The sequence below is a fragment of the Sapajus apella genome, unplaced genomic scaffold (genome assembly GCF_009761245.1).
Source record: "Sapajus apella isolate SASKATOON/1434 unplaced genomic scaffold, GSC_monkey_1.0 scaffold83, whole genome shotgun sequence".
Classification (NCBI taxonomy): Eukaryota; Metazoa; Chordata; class Mammalia; order Primates; family Cebidae; genus Sapajus; species Sapajus apella.
In genome coordinates this window covers 4,120,135-4,135,438 of record NW_022437023.1, presented here as the reverse complement: position 1 = coordinate 4,135,438, position 15,304 = coordinate 4,120,135, and the positions used below count along the sequence as shown (strand labels likewise).

General features: G+C 52.0%; 1 protein-coding gene across 3 annotated transcripts in view; it reads right to left on the bottom strand.

Annotated features, from left to right (window-relative positions):
* The window catches only part of RAB44 (RAB44, member RAS oncogene family), a 37,022-nt gene that overhangs the window by 9,822 nt on the left and 11,896 nt on the right, over positions 1-15,304 (bottom strand). For all 3 annotated transcript variants that reach the window (XM_032253581.1, XM_032253579.1, XM_032253580.1), the window contains 7 exons: positions 9,854-9,965; positions 7,860-8,034; positions 6,043-6,189; positions 5,373-5,463; positions 4,913-5,008; positions 3,259-3,446; positions 1,106-2,676 (listed from right to left, as the gene is read on the bottom strand). In XM_032253581.1, coding sequence (XP_032109472.1) covers positions 1,106-2,676; positions 3,259-3,446; positions 4,913-5,008; positions 5,373-5,463; positions 6,043-6,189; positions 7,860-8,034; positions 9,854-9,965 — 2,380 coding nt within the window. The remainder of the gene's footprint in view (positions 1-1,105; positions 2,677-3,258; positions 3,447-4,912; positions 5,009-5,372; positions 5,464-6,042; positions 6,190-7,859; positions 8,035-9,853; positions 9,966-15,304) is intronic.

Below are 15,304 nucleotides of genomic sequence, written 5' to 3'. Positions count from 1 at the left end.
AAACAAGTAAAATAATGGTAGCCTTGTAGAGCCTGTGAGCCCCCTCAACATCAGGTCACCCAGCTGTAGGTTTCTTCTTCCTGGGAGAACTGCATTTCTAACTAGCTCCCCAGGTAAGGATTCTTGGGCAAGAAAAGTTTGAACACCTGTCCCGGGCCTCTCTTGTCGGGAGCTGTCAATTGCCGACTGGCCTGGCACTGACCCCCAGTCGGCACGTGCCCTGGTCTAACACAAAGATAGGCGTGACTCCATCTTTGTCCCTAGGTGGGTCTCCCTCCATTCCCTCAGGTTTGCTTTTCTGTAGTTCTATATGAGGTTCAGTGGCTGCATATCCTGATTCTTTCAAGAAGGGAAGGCTGTCTGCTTTCTGCCATTTCTTGCAGGAGCCACTGAGTTAGACATGATCAAATATTTACTTATAATAATAATCGTAATAACTAATATTTATTGAGTACTCACTACATGTCAGTTATTTTTCCAAGATCTTGACACGTTAACTCAACTAATCCTTCACCTACTCTAGGAAGGCAGCATTTCTGTTGTCCCTATTATGCAGATGAAGATTTGGGGGCTCAAAGGGGTTACGTCATCTGCCCAAATTCAGACCCTAATAAGTGGCAGGGCTAGGATTTGAACTCAGGCAGCTGGGTTCCAAATTTACCACACCTGACAAATACATTCTACGTAAAATATCCAGCGTGCCCAACGTGACCTCCTGGCAGACCATGGCTGCCCAGCCTGGAGCTAGCCATGAGCAAATCCAGCCAGCACAGACCCTGCTCTGGCCTGTCCACAGGCCACATGAGTGGAGACTTGCTGGTTTTCACCATCAACTTAGCAGGCACCTAAATTGCAGGGTGCTTTGTTGATGTAGCACATTATAAGCTAATCAGATCAATGCAGAAAAAGCAAATTACCTATAATTAGAGACGATTAGTGAAATAGTAAGATTATGCCCATATAAAACAATGTCTAATGCAGGGCCCGAAGTCAGGGTAGAACCTGCAGCTTCCTCAGGGATGGCTTGGTCTGGGCCTGTTCCCACTCGCTGGCCCTGGCCCCTGCGTCTCCCCTTGCTCCCTGCCGTCCTCCCCAGCACCCTTACCCACGGTAGCTGCCAATCCGGTGGCGAAGGAATTATAGTGCAGCAGGTGCAGAAACGACGTTTTGCCCACGTTGGAGTCTCCCAGGAAGATGACATGGAAGAGGTAATCAGGGTTGGCCTGGGGCCCTCCGGCCATGGGGCCACCCGGGGGTGGGGTCAGCCCAGCCTCCCTGGAGTCCGTTCCTTGATCTTCAAGCATGCTCTCTGCCCTTGGCTCCCTGGAGTGCGGGGGGCCTTGTTCTGTGTGAGTGGTCAGGAACGATGGCCTGGGTGGGGCTTCCTGCTCAGCCACGGTGGGAGGGGTTTGCGTGGGTTCCTGGGGTCCTGCCCCAGGCTGAGCCCTCACGGGAGGAGGTGCTGGTTTTCCAGGAGCAGGGGCTTCTGCGTCCGCCTGAGCCTGGGGTGTGGCAGACGGGAGAGAAACAAGCAGAGAATCTTGCTGGGGGTGTTCCGAACGGGCAGTTTCCAGGCCGTGAGCCTCAACTGACAGCTCTGAACCGACGTCCTGCCCACCTCGGTCCACTTGTTCTCCTTCCTCAGCCCTGGGTTCCTCTTCCAGCCCTCCATGGGGGAGAGAAGGCAGCTCACCCAGCCCAAGAACCCAGCCATGAGCTTCTCTGAGCCCCTCAGGAAGACCCTCCTGCTCCGCTGGGCCTGCCTGGCCCTGCTCCAGACTCTCTGTGGGCACCGGACCCACAGATGCCAGGCCCTGGAAGGGCTCAGCTGGCCCCAGGGTAAGGGCTCTGGCCCTCTGGAACCCCAATCCTGGCTCAGAGCCAGTGGCACGCGGGTCCTGCTGGAGGGCCTCTCTTTGCCTGGGCGGCTTGGCTGGGCCTAATCCTTCGAGGGCAGTTGTGGGTGAGGGTCCAGGCTGGGTTTCCCTCTCAGTCATGGTGGGAGGGGTTTGTGTGGGTTCCTGGGTTCCTGCTGCAGCCCCAGGCTGAGCCCCGCTGGGAGGAGCCCAAGACCCAGGGCCCTTGTCATCTGAGTCTGAGGCCTGGATCTGTTTGCTGGACCCAGCTGGGGCCTGAGGAGGGGGAGCGTTCACTTGGGGAGGGAGCCCATCCTCCAAAGGAATGAGCACTTTGAATGCAGCTGCCACCCGGCTTCCCGACTCCCCAGCTGGGGGTCCTGGGAGACCCCAGAGGAGGCGGCCCTCAAGTCTGGACCCCGGCTTCTGGTTGGGGTCCTCGCCCTGAGTCTCAACAGGCTGCTCTGCACTAACGTCCTGCTCATCTGAGTCCATTCCTTCACTGTCCTTGGCACTGAAAGGCACCCCAGGGGGGGTCCTTGGAACCCTATCTGGATCTGAAGGTGGCTCCTGACCAAACAGTGGAGTGTGCGGCTCCGAGATGGAGATCTGCCTGACCACGCGGGGTGTCTGGGGGCCCGCGGTGGCTCTCGGGCTCGGGGGTGGGCTCCAGTAGAGCTGCAGGGCTCTGCGCGGAGGGCTGCCAAAGCTGCTCAGGAGCTGGTCCCAGTCATCGTTGTCCCCAAACAGCCCAGGCAGGGGGCCCTCCTCAGGGGAGACAGCTTGAGGGTCTGGGGCCTTCTCACCCACTCCAGGAACACTGAAAAGGAAGCAGAGAAGCAAAGATGAGGGGAGGGACAGGTAGGCGGTGTCACACCTATCCCACCAGCATCCCTCAGCATCCCTTGCTCCCCGCATGGCTAGGCCTCCGCCCGGTCCTTGCTCAGGCAGTCCTTCTCACCTGGCCTGTGCTCCCCACTCCATCCCTCATCCAATCCTGCCCATGCTCAAGGCCCACATGAGGGCTCACCTCCTCCAAGAAGCCTTCCTTGATCATTCTGGCCCTTTCCACTTCTCCGAGCTACAAGTAGAGGGAGTGCCTGCTAGGAGTGTGTGTGTGTGTGTGTGTGTGTGTGTGTGTGTGTGTGTGTGTGTGTATACATACACATGCATGTTTTAATTCCAGCCATGTGGTCTTGAGCACAAGTTTTCCCTTTTTTGTGCCCCGGTTTCCTCATCTGAGAAATGGGCATGATAGTTTCAGTTTTGCAGAGTGTGGGGCTTAAGGAAAGAGGCTGTGTGTGCACCGTGCACTAGCTAGAGCCTTAGAGAACTCAGAGTTCCCCGCTAGTTCCAGGAAGCCCCTGGAGTCCACCCCAGTCCAGGGAGAACAGCCGCTTGCCTCAGTTTCTCCTCCATCTGCCAGGACACCCGGCCTCTGGCGGTGTCCAGGCGCCCCTTGGTCACCTGCAGCTGCCCCCGCACCTCCTCCAGCCTCCCAGCCAGGTCACGCTTGGCCTCCCGCAGCTGCTGGTTCTCTGAGGCAGCCTCCTGATGTGTGCTCCTGAGGTGGGAGAGCTGGGCCTCCAGCTGCAGGGTAAGAGGGTGAGGCAGAGAGAAGCCCAGACGCCCTCAGGGCAGCAAAAAGCCTCCCAAGGCCATTGCAGGACACAGACCCCCACCTCCTGTCCAGGCTCCTGGAGTCCCAGCTTAAATTAGAGTAGGGGTGGGTGGTTATCCCTCCTTGGCCTAACTAGCTCCATTAGCTCCTGCCCAGGAGGGGCACTGGAAATGCTGGGGTGGGGAGGGCAGGGAGACTGTGAGAACACAGACCACCAGGGCCACAAAGGCCCTGAGCCCGTCTGATCTGCAGGGAGCTCCTGCTCCAATAGCAAATCACGTGACCCAGAAAGGGAGCACCGCTTGGCCAGGTGCAGGGAAAGGCAAAACTCTCGCAATGGCCTCCAGGACCCTGCACAGTCTCCCGAAGCCACCTCACCTCCGCTCACGACTCTCACCTCCTCTCCTGCAGCTGTCCCCTCTCAGTCTCTTCCAGTCCACAGGTTTGCTTACTGTTCCTTGAACTTGCACAGAGCACACCTGCTCAGGGCCTTCGCACCTGCTGTTCCCTCTGCCTGGATGCCCTTCCCCCACACATCACGCCTCTTCAGTGGCTGCCCTTCCCTCACACGTCACACACCTCTTCAGGTCTTCACTCCAATGTCGTCACCTCAGCCAAGCCTTCCTTGACTCTCTTTTCAACTTACTTCGACGACGATTCCAACTCTCCCAACTCAGCTCTTCCCCTTCCCTGTTTTACTTTATTCTCCTTAGCACTGCTCACCATCTCATATGCTATTTATGTCGCCTGTCTCCCTGACGAGATGGTAACTCTGTGGGCAGAGGTTTGTGTCGATCATGAGCCTCAGAACCTGGAACAGTGCCTGGCACATGGTAGGTGCTGGATAAGTAGCTGTAGGGCGAAGGAATGAATGGTTGGAGGGGAGGGGCTTCACGGCCAGAGGGGACAAGAAATGGCTTCACATGTAAAGCCCAATCTCTTCTCTTGGCAGGAGGGGCCTGCCTCGATTTCCAAGGAGCAGCTGCAGAGGCACCTGGGAAATCAACCTGGTGACAGGGCCAGCCCAGGCCACGGTGGGGAAGGCTGGGGAGTCAAAATTGCAGAGGGCAATTTTGGCAAGGGCAGTGGTCTTCAAGTTGACGAAGAAAGAGACAGTGGGGGCAGGGTTTAGACCCAAACACTCAACCACAGTGCCACTCAGAAGTGACTACAGGCTGTAAGACCTGCCATGTCGAGGCAGCAGGTAACCTGACCCTAAGTAGGGAGCTAGATCAGTTTCAGAGATGGAACAACTGATACATAAAGCACCTACTATGTGCCAGGCACTGTCTCAGGCCCTCACACATAGTACCTCTAATCATCACAGTACCTTCTAAGGCTGGAGTTCTGATTTCCATGTCTCTGATAGGAAACCAAGGCTCATAAATATTAAAACCTGTTTGGAAGTGGGCTTCCGGGAAACCCTGTCACTCACCTCCCTCTGGCCCTCAGCTAGTCGCTGCACCTCATGCTCCTTGGCCTCTAGGATGTCCTGCATCTGGGAGGTGAAGGCCAGACCCCGAGAGTCGCTCTGCGGAATAGACAGATTCAGCCCTCACCCTGCAGACTCTAAGAGCCAGCCGGCGCTTCTTACACTCCACCTCCACCACCTGGGCTGCCTGGGCCAGGGTGTCCCAGCCGGGAGGCTTCTCCGGACAACTCCCCCAATTCCAGCCTAGACTGTGGCAACAAGGAGACTTGGCAGGGATGGGAAGGGGCCCAGGCTCAACACTTCCCACCCCATCACTCTGAGGAGCACAAGCCGCTCAGGGCAGGGAGAGGGCTCGCTCCAGCAGCCTCCTGCGCCCCACCCTGGCCAGTCACTGGCTCCACTACTTAGCCAGCAGAGGCATCCCAGGCAGTGGGAAGGAGGCAGGCTGCCAGGGGGAGCCCACCTCAGCCTGCAGCTGCTGCTTCTCCTGGTGGATCTGCTGCTCCATCTCCTCATAGAGCTGCTGCACCTTGCGGTGGTGGTCAGAGTCTTGCCTGGAAGGAGCAGGAGGTAGGGCCGGGCAGCCCATCAGCCCCTCTGGGAGCTGCTGCTGGCAGGGGCGGTCTGGGCCTGGGTTTGGATCCATCCTTTTGCCCACCTCACTCTGCCAGCAGCCACTGACCCCTGCCACCCTGAGAACAACCCCTGACCCACATGACTTTGACATCAGCCCTGCTGATCCCACCATGCCGACCCTGTAACCATCACCAGTTCCCCTGGCCCTGTCGCATTGTCCCCATCACTCAGTTCCCACCTCCCTCTGTCACCATCCTCCTGCCCCTATAACCCGACTCCAGGGTCACTACATGCATTGCAATCTATGGGCGCAGGACCCCTGGAGTTGGGCGTCATAGTGGGTCCTGTACCAAGACACACCTGCCATTTCCACTCCTGCCTTTACCAACTCTGTCCTCCCCCGCCAGGTCTCCTGAGCCACCTCTTCCTCCAGTGCAGCTCTGCCCTATCAGCTCACAGACCCAGCTGTGGAAGGAGCTGGGGAAATTCAATCAGATTCCACTGGATGTGAAGAGTGCCTACTTGGAGTCAGACACCTGGCTGGGGTCCCCACTCACTTCCTCAGGGTCAGCTCCAGGGCCTCCTTCTCCGCCTGGGCCTCCTGCAGGCAGCTGGTCATCTTGGCCACAAAGCCCGCCAGGTTACCTGCCAGCTGGGGCTCCTCCTGCCGCAGCTTCCCCCACAGCTGCCAGATTTCTGTCTGCCTGGGGAGCGGAGGATAGCCAGAGATGGGAGGGGCAGGCACGAGGTGGGAAGAGACGCAAGGGGAGCCCCATTCCTCAGTTTTCATGGCAGTGGCTTCAAGAGACTGTGGCACCTGGGCCAAACCTATTGACACCCTACAAGATATAACTCAAATGCCACCTCCTCCAGGAACCGTTCCCAGATGTGCCCTCTCCCTTCTTAAACCTCTGCCACACTTTGTTTCTCTACAACTCCGTAACAGTGGGATGGGGGATTTGGGATCCTCATGGCCCAGGGCTTCCACCTGACCTCTCTCTTCTCCCACTTGCTGTGTGACCTTCAGCAAGTCCTAAGCCCTCTCTGGGCTCATTTGTAAAATGGGGAGGAGGGGCTAATACCTGCCATGCAATCACTGGGGAATGAGAGACGCCTGGTGAACACACCAGCTCAGGGCCTGCCACATGGTTGGCACCCCAAAAAAACTGCTTTCACATGGATCTAATTAAGTCATGAGGATGGATGCCAGGGGCTGAGCCTAGGCCAAGCTGCCAAGTGCATAAAAGGCCACACCCTTGCCCCGCCAGTCTACACCCTAAGTCCCACCCTGCCTGCCTCACAGCACCTGGCCCCACCCTCCAGGAGCCAAGCGTGAGGAATCGTGTCCTCACAGAACCCTGAAGGTGGGGTGAGCAAACCTGGGCCAGTAGGTGAGGGCGATTCCCTCCATGATTGTAACAGACCCTGGGGGTCCTAGGAGGGGACACTTCTCCCCTTCTGTTTTTTTTGCAGGGCTCCCCTTCTCTTTTTTTTGAGACAGAATCTCGCTCTGTTGCTTAGGCTGGAGTGCAGTGGCATGATCTCGGCTCACTGAAACCTCCACCTCCTGGGTTCCAGCTCCTGCCTCAGCCTCCCGAGTAGCTGGGATTACAGGCACGTGCCACCATGCCTGGCTAGTTTTTATATTTTTAGTAGAGGTGGGGTTTCACCATGTTGGTCAGGCTGGTCTCGAACTCCTGACTTCAGGTGATCTGCCCGCCTCAGCCTGCCAAAGTGCTGGGACTACAGGCGTGAGCCACTGTGCTGGCCTGTGCTCCCCTTCTCTAAGCAAAGCCAAACGCCTTACACCCAGAGCCTGAGATGAATGGGAGGAAACGCACTCCTGTCTCCACACCTGTTCAACCCAGGGCATACAGCATGCCTGAAATCCCCCCAACTCCAGGGAACCTCACTTTGAGTTAAGAAAGGCACCCTCAGGGACTCCCATGCCTAGCTCACAGGCCCAGCTGTAGAAGGAGCCAAGGAAATGCAATCAGATTCCACTGGAATTCCCATGGTTTTAAGAATTCAGGTACCCTTGAGAGGCTGAAAGCCCACTTGTTAGTCCCCCTGGAGAGTGACCCTACAGGGCAGGACAGGGCAGGGAGGTGCAGGGGTGGGAAGGACTCCCCGTGAGCAGGCATCCTCTGCACGTGGTTTTAATCCCACAACAGCTTTTTAGGCTCATTCTGCAGCCCAGGAAACAGAGGTCAGAAATCAAGCCAGCCCTGTGGTCACACAGTTAGCCAATGGCCAAGCTGGGATTTGCACCTGGCTCTACCCGGCGCCTGATCCCTTGGTGCTGTGTCCAGGAGACCCCCACTGTCAATGGCTGGCAGAGCCTGTCCCTCTGCACATGCTGCCCTGGCCTTACTTGGGAAGTAAGTGTCCAGTCCCCAGCTGCTCCATGAAGGCAAGGAACGCCTCCTTCTCCTCATCGTCGGCCTCCTCCAGGGCTGGGAAGCTGGTGGTAGCAGATACCTGCTTAGAAGGCAGTGGCTTCCTTCTGCGGAGCCTGTGGGCACTCTGGCTGGAGCCAAGGATGTTTTCTGTGGGACAGAGGCAGACAGAGGGGAAGAGAGTGGTGCTGGGCCCAGGCACCTGACCTCCCGCCCAGCCCTGCTCCAGCCCTTGGAGAAGTAATTCCACCTGTGCCAGTCACATTTACACAGGGCTGCATTCACATATTTCTCAAATCACCTTAAGAGTCTACTTAAGGTCCCCATTTTACAGATGAGTGCCTGAGGCCCAGAGACACCAAAAGACTTGCTAGAAATTACACAGCACCTCCATGGCATTGAGTGGATTTTTCATGCACTCAATCAAGAGATATTTATTGAATATCTACTATGACAAAATTAGCCAAAATCCCTAACATGGAGCTGACATTCTAGTGCCGGTTGAAAAGAATACTTTTTTTTTTTTTGAGACGGAGTTTCGCTCTTGTTACCCAGGCTGGAGTGCAATGGCCCGATCTCGGCTCCCCGCAACCTCCGCCTCCCGGGTTCAGGCAATTCTCCTGCCTCAGCCTCCTGAGTAGCTGGGATTACAGGCACGCACCACCATGCCCAGCTAATTTTTTGTATTTTTAGTAGAGATGGGGTTTCACCATGTTGACCAGGATGGTCTCTATCTCTTGACCTCGTGATCCACCCGCCTCGGCCTCCCAAAGTGCTGGGATTACAGGCTTGAGCCACCGTGCCCGGCCTACTTTTTTTTTTTTTTTAAAGCCAATTTGCTAAGTGAGCCAAAGGAAAACTCAGGGTAATTTCCACTGAGAGACTGGGAGGATCGACTCAGATGAGGTGGCCAGGAGCATCCTAAGGAGGTGACATTGGAACTGAGATGTGAACAACAAGAAGGAGCAAACCATGTGGACTCCAGAGGTGTGTGTTCCCGGCAAAGGGAACAGCACCGCAGGGGCCGTGCGGCAGGAGCTGGGCTAGCAAGGTGGACGGGTCAACGGCACCGAGTGAGTTAAAGAGGCTGGCAGCGTCCGGATGGTGCAGGCCCTGCAGGCCCCAGGAAGGGGGTTCTAGTTTGTCCCACTGGCACCGGGAAGTTCTCGGCATGGCGACATGATTCAGTTTGGGAATGAAGATGGCCCCAAGGCCGCGTGGACAACAGTGCTCCCTCTGCACCCCACCGGCAATTCCTCCTGCCTGGCCCCTGAGTTCTCCCCACTCACAGCTTCTCCATTGCCAGAACTGGAGCAGCTGCCTCCTGGAGTGGCCCCACCCATAAGTGCAGATTCCTGGCCTCCTTCTCTGCTGGCCTCCAAGCTTTTGGAGACTCAGCTGACCTGAGAATTCTGGGTGGCTTTGTGGACACTGAAGGCTGAGCTGTGTCTTGCAGACGCTTTTAGAGGACACTACGCCTTCTATGGCCTGGGCCGGAAGGTCTTCCCAGGGAGAGGATTCAAGGAAGGATTGCGCCCTGCTGGTCCTAAGTCTTGTCAGCCCATCTAGAGAGGCAGGCGTTGGGGTGGCCCTTCTCAGTGGGGGCTTAGCACCTGGAAAGCACCCACCCCTAAATATCACCCTCTGCTGCTCCCTGGCCCATGGAATTCCCTTAACCAAAGCCACTATGTAGCTCTCCTCAGGCAGAAACAAATCTGTGGTTTTAAGACCTCTGGCTCAGAAGAAGTCTTTTACTGGGGAGAAGACATGGGAGGAGTCAGAAGGCAAGCCCAGAGGCCTCTCTGGACGAGGATGCACAGGGGAGGGCCTGGACCACTCTGGCAGCAGGAGATAGGGGGTGAAAGTCCCTGGGAATAGGGTTGCCTTTCTGATGACCCAGCCTAGCCCCATGCAGGGCACACTGCACCGGACACCTGGGTGCCCAGAGGCCCTCCAAGGACAGGCATACTGATTCCAGAGCTGAATTCTTCCAGGGACAGCTGTCCCTTCCGCTCCACGTCCACCCAGTCAAATATCATCTCTGGCTCCTCCTCGCCGCCCAGGAAGCTGAACTTGGCCACCTGGAAGGAATGGGAAAGTTGAGCAGGTGTTCCCACCAAGGAAGGCTCTGACCCTCCAAAAAAGAGAGGTGTTTGTCTTCAGCCACCCCCACCTCACCTCTCCCCAGTTTCAGAGTCCCCCCACCCAGTAACCTGAACCAGGGCCTAAGCTTGATGTTCCCAACCCCATCCAAGGCACTCCTCCCAGCAGAGCCCTGAACTGGCTCCACCCCTTTTCACTTTCTGCATCCAAAATCAAGAAGTATCTGCCCTAAGTTCTATGTCTTTAGGAGCTTGATAAAGGACAGCCAATCCTCTGCAGAATGTGGTGATCGGTGTCCAAAAGTTATCTGAGGCCGGGCCCGGTGGCTCATGCCTGTAATCCCAGCACTTTGGGAGGCCGAGGCCAGCGGATCACCTGAGGTCAGGAGTTCAAGACCAGCTTGGCCAACATGGCGAAACCCTGTCTCTACTAAAAATACAAAAATCAGCCAGATGTGGTGACAAGCACCTGTAGTCCCAGTTACTCGGGAGACTGAGGCAGGAGAATCATTTGAACCTGGGAGACAGAGGCTGCAGTGAGCTGGGCTCATGCCATTGCACTCCAGCCTGGGTGGCAGAGCAAGACACCATTTCAAAAAAAAAAAAAAAAAATCAATGAGCTAAATAAAATCTCCTGTAAGAGTTCATTTTCTATGTCATGGCCCACAGGTCATGATTTCACCTTTGAAAACTATAACAGGTTTCGGACTAAGGTCTATGGAGACGGCCCAGTGGACTCATCTGGCAGCACCAAGTAACGTCCATGGCTGGACAAGTACATATCGTGGGCTCTTTGCCCACACACTTTGGCTGTCAGCGGGAATCCCAAGTATAACAGAACTTTGAGTTTGCGGATTCTCTGTTTCTCTAGTTACTTTTTTTTTCCTTTTTGTGAATTTCGTGTTTTTATTTGGGGCTGCACATGACTGATAAGTTATTCCCCATCGGTGGCAGCGGTGATGGTCTGGTCTAAACCAGTGATGGTCTTTATGTTCTGTTTGGTGACCTCTGGGGGATGCATAATGGAGACCTAATGCCTGTTGGTTGAAAAATAATGGAAAATCTGGTCTGCTAATCGTGTTGTTGCTGTTGTTGCTTTAATCCCAGCACGTTGGGAGGCCGAGGCCGGCGGATCACTTGAGGTCAGGAATTCGAGACCATCCTGGCCAACATGGTGAAACCCTATCTCTGCTAATAATATAAAAATTATCCTGGCACGGTGGTAGGCGCCTGTAATCCCACCTACTCTGGAGGCTGATGCAGGGGAACCGCTTGAACCCAGGAGGTGAAGGTTGCAGTGAGCTGAGATGACACCACTGCACTCCAGCCTAGGTGACACAATGAGACTCCATCTCAAAAAAAAAAAAAAAGAATTTTATATCCACAGCGAAGGAGAGCAGCTCTTTGAGATCTGAACTGGTGAGTTTTCATGTTGTTGTGTTTACTTTTTTTTTTCTTTTTTTTTTTTTTTGAGACAGTCTCACTCTGTCACCCAGGCTGGAGTGCAGTGGCACAATCTCGGCTCACTGCCATCTCCACCTCCCAGGTTCAAGCAATTCTTCTGCCTTAGCCTCCCCAAGTAGCTGGGGTTACAGGTGGACACCATCATGCCTGACTAATTTTTGCATTTTTAGTAGAGACGGGGTTTCACCATGTTGGCCAGTCTGGTCTCGAACTCCTGAACTCAAGTGATCTGCCCACTTCGGCCTTCCGAAGTGCTGGGATTACAGGCATGAGCCACCACACCCATCCTGCTGTGTTTACTTTTCATCTGTGGCTGGAACTGTAGAAACGAAGCCAGACATTCTCTGTGTGTCTGTGTATCTATACGTCTGTAATAGAAAGGCCTTTAACGCTTTTTTTTTGAGATAGAGTCTCACTCTGTTTCCCAGGCTGGAGTACAGTGGCACTATCTCAGCTCACTGCAACCTCCACCTCCTGGGTTCAAGCGATTCTCCTGCCTCTGCCTACCGAGTAACTGGAATTATAGGCATGTGCCACCATGCCCAAAAGGTCTTTAACTCTTACTGTCAGTGTGAAATACTCTTGTACATCTGGAAGGTATTCATAACTTAGAGTACTAAGTCTTTTAAAGGAGTTCTGTGTTGATTCGTTTATAGAGACAAATAAGTGAGTTTATAAATCTAATGCTCCTAAAAATAACAGAAAATAACTGAAATTTGAATGCTTTAAATGTGTTAAACTCAAAACAATTCTTCTTATAGAAATTGCTAGCTCAGAAAATTTTTCGGGAGCCAGGTTTATATAATTAACATGATTCTTTGAACAAATTAGACTGGTTTAATAATTGTTTTGACAAAGCGCATATAATAGCTATCTATCTTTTCTGTGCTTTATGTTAAGTATAATATGGGTATACATTCTGTTTTTCATAAGATCTATATTTGTTTTGTAAAGAAACTAGTTAATCTAGATTTCTTCTCATTTCAGCTTTCAGATCAAATAAGTCAACATTATCTTTACATATGTTTAAGATTACAAAACTGTAAATTTGTGCCCCATTAAATTGACTAATTATTCAAGCAAATAAATTTTGTATCAACAGTAATTATATTTTCTAGGGTGTCACCTTAAATACAGTTTCCAAGATTCTTAGGTAACTTTAAAATTTTGAATTAATATTGAGGTACATTAATTAATAAATAATTTTTGGCTATCTGTATAATTTCTAAGAAAAATTAATGCTGAAACAGTGATTGCTACACATAATTTTAAGTTGGCATATTTTTTACTTCTTATTTTCACATGCTAGAAAGTGGCTGTATCTTTGGGTCATGTTAATAAGTGGATTCATTTTTTTCTGCTTTAAAAAGCTGGGTGTGGTGGCTCATGCCTGTAATCCCAGCACTTTGGGAGGCCGAGGCAGGTGGATCACCTGAGTTCAGGAGTTTGAGACCAGCCTGGCCAACGTGGTGAAACCCCGTGTCTACTAAAAATACAAAAGTTACCTGCATGTGGTGGCGCATGCCTGTAGTCCCAGCCACTCTACTTGGGAGACTGAGGCAGGAAAATCACTTGATTCTAGGAGGCGGAGGTTGCAGTAAGCTGAGATCGCGCCACCACACTCCAGCCTGGGCGACAGAGTGAGACTCCATCTCAAAAAAAAAGAAGTCGTGCAAAAGAAAGCGGAGACTCAGATATTTGCATGCCCGTATTCATAGCAGCGTTATACACAGTCGCCAAAAGATGCAGTCAGTCCGAGTGCTCACTGACAGACGAGAGGATAGACAAAATGGGACGTATATGTACAGTATTGCGGTGAGCAGAGATCGCACCGCTGCGCTCCAGCCTGGGTGACAGAATGAGACTCCCCCTCAAAAAAAAAAAATTCATATTCATTGAAAAGGAAAACAGCTTTTTGAAATCTGGATTGGTGAGTTTTGCTGTTGCTGTTTTAAAGACAGAATATTACTCCGTCTTTAAAAAGAAAAACATTTGGACACATGCTACAATACAGGTAAACCTTGAGGACATTCTGCTAAGGAAAATACACCCATCACTAAAAGACAAACACTGTATGATTCCATTTCTATGAGGTATCTAGAGTAATCAAAGTTGTAGAGATACCAAGTAGAACAGGGAGAGCCAGGGGTTGGGGAGAGGGAAGCATGGGAGTTACTATTCAAGGGGTGCAGAGTTCAACTTGGCAAGAAGAAAGGAGATGGATGGGGAAAATGGATGTACAACATTGTGAATGTACTTAATGCCGCCGAAGAGTACATTTTAAAATAGTTAAAATGTAGTTAAAATGATAACGGCTCTGTTATGTATATTTGACCACTGTTTTTTTAAGTTGTGTTAGGGACATGCAGGGCTGTAGAAAGCCTTGGGTTATGTGTATTTGTGAGCTCTGCTTGTCTGCTAACATGCTTGTATAAGACAGTTCTCTGTCTTATTATTTACCCTTAGTTCTTCCAGTGAAAGAGGTTCATTACACTGGTTAAAAGTGCAATTAATACAGGCTGGGGATGGTGGCTCAAGCCTGTAATCCCATCACTCTGGAAGGCCTAGGCAGGTGGATCACTTGAGGTCAGGAGTTCGAGACCAGCTTGGCCAACATGGCAAAACCCCGTCTGTACTAAAAATAGAAAAACATCCTCCTGGTGTGGTGGAGGGCATGTGTAATCCCAGCTACTCGCGTGGCTGAGGCACAAGAATTGCTTGAACCCGGAAGGTGGAGGTTGCAGTGAGCCGAGATTGCACCACTGCACTCCAGCCAGGGCAACAGAGCAAGACCCTGTCTCCACACAACAGCAGCAACAACATAAGTTCAATTAACTACAGATGCTTGAGGCTTTACTAGGAGCAGTAGTGACAGAGAAACAGAACTTTGTCTACAAGGAAAATGGGATGCAGTGTTGTGTGAAAGTGGTTATTCCAGAACATGAAAAAGGATGAAAAGGCAAAACTTGAATGGCTATAGAATGTTGCGGAGAGTTTGCTGAAAGAGAATTTTATCTGCCCTGACTTACGATACCTGAGTCTGAAAATAAGCTATGCAATGTATTAACATGTTGCCAACTTTGGCCCAGTTTTGGTGGGTTTAAGAATTAATAATAACCAAAACCTAAAATGCAATAAAATAAATGGAAAAAAAAAAAGAATTAATAATAAATAGGCTGGACGCAGTGGCTCACGCCTGTAATCTCAGCACCCCGGGAGGCCGAGATGGGTGGATCACCTGAGGTCAGGGGTTTGAAACCAGCCTGATGTTATTAGGTAGTGTAATAATAACCACAGCCTTTCAATCTCGTTACTAGACACATTTCTCCTTTCCTACACCTCCCCGAAGCTCTGTTTTAAACTGCAGGCCTTATGAGAGAGAACCCACACCCAAATGAAGCATAAATAGTTCATGGAACCTGGCACAGTCCTTTTTCCCTAGACCTTGAGTCTGTTCTTGTCTGCTTCACTTGGGTCTTCTTCGACAAAGAGGAACACACTCAAAGTATAGAGAAAAAGGACGGTGGCCGGTTCTATGAACTGTGTATGCTTCACTTGGGTGTAGGCTTCCAAGCTGACACTGGATGACCTGACTGCGCTAGCAGACTGAGGATTCCTACAACTCTTTTGAGTCCAAAAGCAGACAGCTTACCCAAGATCCAGCAGAACACTAATTAATTACATGGCACTGATGGAACAGCTGAAGGAAATCTAGTTATGGCTCTTTGTGGGCAATATCGTTGATAATATTTTTTATTGTTTTACTTTAATAGATCTGCGAGGAAGTTCTTCCTGGTCTTCTTGAGCTGTCTCTAACCCTCAGTTTAGTAGATTATACTTTTTTTTTAGACAGA